The sequence below is a fragment of the Octodon degus genome, unplaced genomic scaffold, assembly GCF_000260255.1.
Source record: "Octodon degus isolate 3935 unplaced genomic scaffold, OctDeg1.0 scaffold00101, whole genome shotgun sequence".
Classification (NCBI taxonomy): domain Eukaryota; kingdom Metazoa; phylum Chordata; class Mammalia; order Rodentia; family Octodontidae; genus Octodon; species Octodon degus.
This window is the reverse complement of record NW_004524677.1, coordinates 10,171,379-10,177,116: the sequence shown is the minus strand read 5'-3', so window position 1 is coordinate 10,177,116 and position 5,738 is coordinate 10,171,379. Positions and strand designations below refer to the sequence as shown.

The 5,738-nt window shown below is 45.2% G+C and overlaps 1 protein-coding gene across 1 annotated transcript in view; it reads right to left on the bottom strand.

The window, feature by feature from the left end:
• Positions 1–3,423, bottom strand: part of Asic5 (acid sensing ion channel subunit family member 5) — a 33,225-nt gene extending 29,802 nt beyond the window's left edge. The window contains exons 1-2 of the mRNA XM_004638731.1: positions 3,384–3,423; positions 549–855 (exon numbers count right to left, since the gene is read on the bottom strand). Of these exons, the coding sequence (XP_004638788.1) occupies positions 549–855; positions 3,384–3,423 (347 nt within the window). The remainder of the gene's footprint in view (positions 1–548; positions 856–3,383) is intronic.
• Between the last annotated feature and the right edge of the window lie 2,315 nt (positions 3,424–5,738).

Here is a 5,738-nt window from a genome sequence, read left to right as displayed (position 1 = left end):
GCCCTGCATCTGCTTCCCTGGCAGCTGGACGTCATGCTGTGCCCCTGCTCCACGAGGCTTTTGCCTGTAGCCAGCCAACCATGAACTAAGCCCTGTGCAGCCCTAAGCCACAATGCACCTCTCTTCCTTCATACTGTAGGTGGCTAGCACTTTTGTTGAAAACACACTGTTGCAGACTTCTGCGTTTCTGAAGCCTTTGCACATACCTTTACTGCACTGCGCAGTTACCACCCTGCAGAGAGATTATTCATTTCTCCTCCTCGTAGTTAATACAGCTTTTAAGTGCAGGCATCAATGCTTGCTTGTTCACTTAATCATCCAATTTGATATTCATTTAGCACATAATTATGAAAAAGTAAGTACCTGAAGAAAATTAATATGCTTATTTACTACCCTAAATTTGTGCATTTATGTACAGTTTATGAAGCTCAAAGCATTCAGATATGTGAAATACTGCAGCCAATAAAACAAAGAAAACTCTGCCAATAATCCAATTAACATTATACTAGCACAGCAATAAAGACTATTATTAAAAGATTAAGTTTCACCTGTTCAAATTGCAGAATGTCACAGCAGGAAACTCAATCTTTTCCACGTACTGCACCTCTATAGCCGTGGTCGTGGGCCACGTGAAGTAGTTGACCAAGCGACTGTAGACCTGCCACACCAGCAGTGACACGGAGCCCAGCACCACGGCTAACCAGATGGTCTTCCGGATCTTGCTCTGGTTCCGAACAATATTGTGAACCCCATGAAAGGAGGTGGAGATGGCGAAGTCGTGATCAAACTTGCTTCGCTCAGTGGGGGACGGCAACGACTTCTTCAAAAGATAAAGCTTTATCTTCTCGAAGGCTCCTTGAGATGTGACCAAGACACAAGGAAGAATCCATGAGTTAGGAAACCTTAGCATCACTTGTAAAGATCACAACTCACGTATGATTAAACTGGCTATCTTTTGTAGGTGTAACTCATTAAGACCCCAAATTCGCTTTGCATTGGAGATTTATTCAGGAATTGAGAACTCTTGGTGTTGGCTATGAACTTATTGAAAATATGCTTCCAAAGGTGTCTGATGTTACAGCAAAAGTACTAGTGCACTGTATTAACATGTTGTTACTTGTAGCTTCAACTCACTTCAAGCAGATTGTTTACAACAATCCAAATCTTTGAAAAAAAAAATCACTGATTTTTACATTGCTCTTTCTCTCTGAGAAATCACAAAGCAGACTTATTTTTCTGAATGTTACAAGTGCGCTTATAAACAACCAGTCATTCAGTTTGTCTTCGTCGTGGGTCTTTTCTTCATGGTGAATATAACTTCCATAGTGCATAGATGTCGGTCAACAACTCTTTTATTTCCTTGCAGTTTACTTAATCAAAATGCTTGTTTTAATTTTTTATGATTAATCTATTTTCTACCTTTAAAAAAGTAAATTTATATGTTGAACATTACTAATAAGTAGCTTTTATTGACATGAGTTGAATAGGGTCCCTGAGGGATGCACTAATATGTTACCAAAATAGCATACGCAGAATTTTTGGGGGACGGTTAATTTGTTTGCATTTGTCACTGAAGGTGGGAAGAGTGAAATACGGGCAGTGGATGAGCTGGCCTTTGGATGGGGGACACCAGCAGAGCCTCAGCCAAGCTCTCAAATGCACGCCGACTACGTCAAACGGCAACCGTGGTATCTGCCTCATGGTTTTGCTGCCTAAGAATCAGAGCCATCGAGGGCTTAGCACGCCACCTACAGCACAGTAAGTATTTCACATTATTGACTACTTTTAATGTTCTATTAATTCAGTGGTGATGAAGTACACAGGTAAAAGTTCAGAGATTTTTTCAAACTTTAAATTTCTCATTTAAGAGCTAGGGTGATATTCGGCGGTCTACATGACTGCCTGGAAAGCGCAAGGACCTGAGTTCAATCCCCAGCACTGTATGCAATTCTGGCCCCTGCCGTGCCAGCCACGGAAACTGTGCAGGGTGGCACACACCCGCAGTCCTAGTGCTGGGGAGGCTGAGACAGGAGGGTCACTGCAAGTCGAAGCTGCATAGTAAGACCTTATACCAAATCAATCAATCAATCAACCTTTAAAAATTTTTCATTTAAAAATGACTTATGAATGGCCAAATAACCACACCAAGTTAATCAATCTATATTCATTTATTCAAGAATATTATTTTTATCACTTTTATAGTGATAAAAAGACTTGTTACTCCCCAAGTCTTCCACACTGGACTTAGTAGGTATTAAATCATTAACACATTGCTAAACTCAATTAGCTAAGGTTTTTAGCCAGTTATGGAAAATATAAAGATACATAACAGATACTTAACATTTTCTAGGTATGTCAAATTTACTTATACTGTTTGTGAACTTATGAATTTCAGTGTAATTATTTTCAAGAGACTGTACACTAAATAGAGAAGTGTGTGTTAATGTCAGAAACTTGAAGTTGGGCTAGAGATGCAACAATGGGAAGCATATGATGTGCTTTTTGGAATCAAATTAAGTAACATGGATGAGAAAGTTTGACTGGAAAAGTTCCAAGTCAAAATGAAAATTTATGCTATTATTTATTAGCAGAACAAATCCAATTATGCTCTTTGGTGTATCATTCAGACATTACACACAGACACATAAGAATGATTCATTCTCGTGAGCACATGTGGCCCCCTCTGGGCAGATCGTGTGCTTGCTACCAAAACGTCAAAGCGACCAGCAGAAACAGACAGGAGCTGGCCTCGAAGGCTTGTGGGTGCAGACGTCACCTGAAACATGTAATTTCCAAGGCTGCCTTCAAATCAGCTCATGTAATAAAGCTCTTCTCCACTCTATCCCCGCCGGAATGCTCCTGCACCTGCAGTAGACGTGCTCTTCCGGCGTAAAGCGAAGGAGGAGGCGGGCGCTGCCCTGCTGAGCGAGCGGGTGCCACCCCACCAGCTGTGTGTCTGCCCTTCCTGCCCCGAGCCCTGTGCGCGCCACACCACGGCCGCTGGCCCTGGCACTGAATGTCGATGACCACAGAAAAGTTGGGGGCAGCGAGCAGGTTTTGCTGTATTTTAAAAATACCACCTGCAAGCGCTTGGGAAATTGAAACCCAAATAAGTAAAACTAACTAATCAACTGTATGTTAGCACATAGTAACATTTGTAAACTGTTTTTTGAGTTGCTCTTTCAAGTTCCTCGTCCCATAAGTAACTAACATTGCGTTGCTGGTCTTTTAAGCACAGAACATCGCGTCCCAATACTGTTGAGCATCACAATTCCCAGGGGAGTGAGTTTTCAGGAAATCCCTGTATTCCTTCGTTTGGTTCCAGCATGTAAACAAGGATGAAAGTTTGACCCCCCCCCCCGGGGGCTCCTTCTCTCACCTACCTTTCTCGGCTTGTGATTTCGGTTTCTCAAACTGCTCCATTCCTGACTTCCCCAGGCAGGAGTCTTTGGGGGACAGCTAATCATACCAGTGACAGTATTAATTTTGTCACCTTTATATAAAATGCAGCAGTTGAGGTTGTAAAATGTGGGAGCAATTTAAATATTTGTGTTGCTATGTTTTGCCTCATAAAGCACCTAATCTGCAGCCCCAAAATGGTGACAGAACCAGCTATGGACCTTTATGGGGGGTGACATACTGCCACAGAATAAACACCAGAAGCGGCATGAAGACAGCGTTTTCTGAAGTAGGGACAGCTCTGCCAACTACCTGACCAGGCTAGTGCACACGCGTGGCACTCGCCTGGGAACCGTCCTCTCTGAGTCTCTGTTTTTTTTTTTTTTTTTTCTGTGTACAACTTTGTTGTTCTTGTCGTTTTGTTTTGCTTCCTCTCTTTTCTTTCTTTATTTCTTTGGAACAGGGCTTCATCCACTCCATAACTCAGACTCATAATGATCCTCCTGTCTCAATCTCCCCAGTGCTGGGATTACAGGTGTGCGCCACTAAATCTGATTTCGGTGGCCAGCATGGCGCGTCCGGGGATCTGGGACCAGAGCACGGCATGTGGTACCAGGGATTGAACTTGGGCCCTTGCGCTTGCCAGGCCGTGCTCAGAGTGCTGAACCATCTCCTCAGCCCCGTGTGCAACTTTGAATGAAAATGCAGATGGATGAGTTTTTCTGTGGACAAGGTATTTCTACTTCCCTTGGGGAAATTTCTCAGCTGTTGAAAAGAAATAATAGCCAATTAAAATTACAAAATAAAACACTAAAAAAGTCAGGAAGAAACAATTATTAAAACAGACAAATTTAATTAAAAATAAATCCGAACACTTGCTTCTTGTTAACCCTTTTGGAGGACTGAGAATTTGTTAAGTAATGACCTGCAGCGTGGACATTATTGTGTATAAGTGCTGCCGCCTATTGACAGATCTGGGGAATCTCGCGCATTTCCACCTGGAGCCTGTTCTGCAGGCCATCATTTCACTACCTGCAGGGGGCCGCGTATTTCAGATGTCTGCAAACTGTCCCTTACCGTTGGGTGAATCTACTTTTGCGTGCAGGGAAACTAAGTTGTTTCTAGTGCAGTAAGTGAAGAGTCTTAGGTGGACGTCCCCAAATACTGAAGTAAAATTTCTAGGAACGGGGTCAGTCTCTTGGTATATGATTTTCTGCAGGGCAGATCTCTTCTTGGTGGTTCAATCACAAATTTGAAGGGCCGGCCAAATAGCTCAGCAGATTAAAGCTCCTGCAAGCAGGCGCAGGGGCCAGGGGTCCGATCCCCGGGCCTGCCAGCCTGGCCCATGAGGTGTGCAGAGACAGCAATTGAGACTGGGTGTGGTGGTGTGCGCCTATAATCCCAGCTCTTGGGAGGCTGTAAACAGGCGGATCGCTACGAGTCCAATCTAGTGGTGAGACCCTGAACACCCTATGCCTTATAAATTTATTCTTGGCTGGAGCACGCCAGTTGCAGCTTCAAGGGGACTTTCCCCCTTATTTCTTGTACTAGGGATCAAGCTCGGGACCTTACGTCTGCAGGCAGGCAGTTAAGGCCCTGAGCTACCTCCTTGGCCCAAGGAGGAGAAATGTATTTTGCCTTAAAATCACAGTCCAGTGCTGATCAGCTGCACAGCAGAATGCCTCAGGAGGGAAATAGCCGAGCAGAAGCTGCTCACTTCACGGCAGCAAGAGGAAAGAGTGAAGGGAGGCCCTGGGCCGCACCTAGTGGCCGCCCCTCGTGACCTGCTCTGCCTACCCGACCCTACTCCTATCCACGGGGTGGAAGAGACTCATTAAGGAGCACAGTACGGGTCATCTCCGTGCAAAGGACAGCATTCCCCCGGCCCTGAGACCTGCGTACTTTTCTTTATATGGACTGCATCGATCCATCTCTGAAATACTTAGAATCCCGGCATCCCGAGAGAGCCGAGTTCTGGGTTGCTTCGAAGGCCTGCAACAGATTCTTAGGTGTGAGTCCCTTTCACTCCCCCCATTTCTCTGTTTTGGAATCGGGATGCTCACCCCGTGTCACGTTGCTTATCGATATTTAACTTTCCTTTTAATTTTTGCAGGAGTTGCAAATGACTTGGGGAGCCCCTCCCCGCGGCGTCGCTGGCGGCAGCGCTCTCTGCTGCTTTCTTGGGCTGCCTTTGCTCCTCCTCTTGCTCCTCCTCGCGGCTTTCCTCAGCTGCTCCTGCACTCTTCAGCCTCCGGGGCTCTCACCTCTGCTGTTGCTCTCACAGCCTTGCCTGGCTCACTGCCCTCTGGGGCGCACGGCTGGCCTCCGCACCTTCTGAA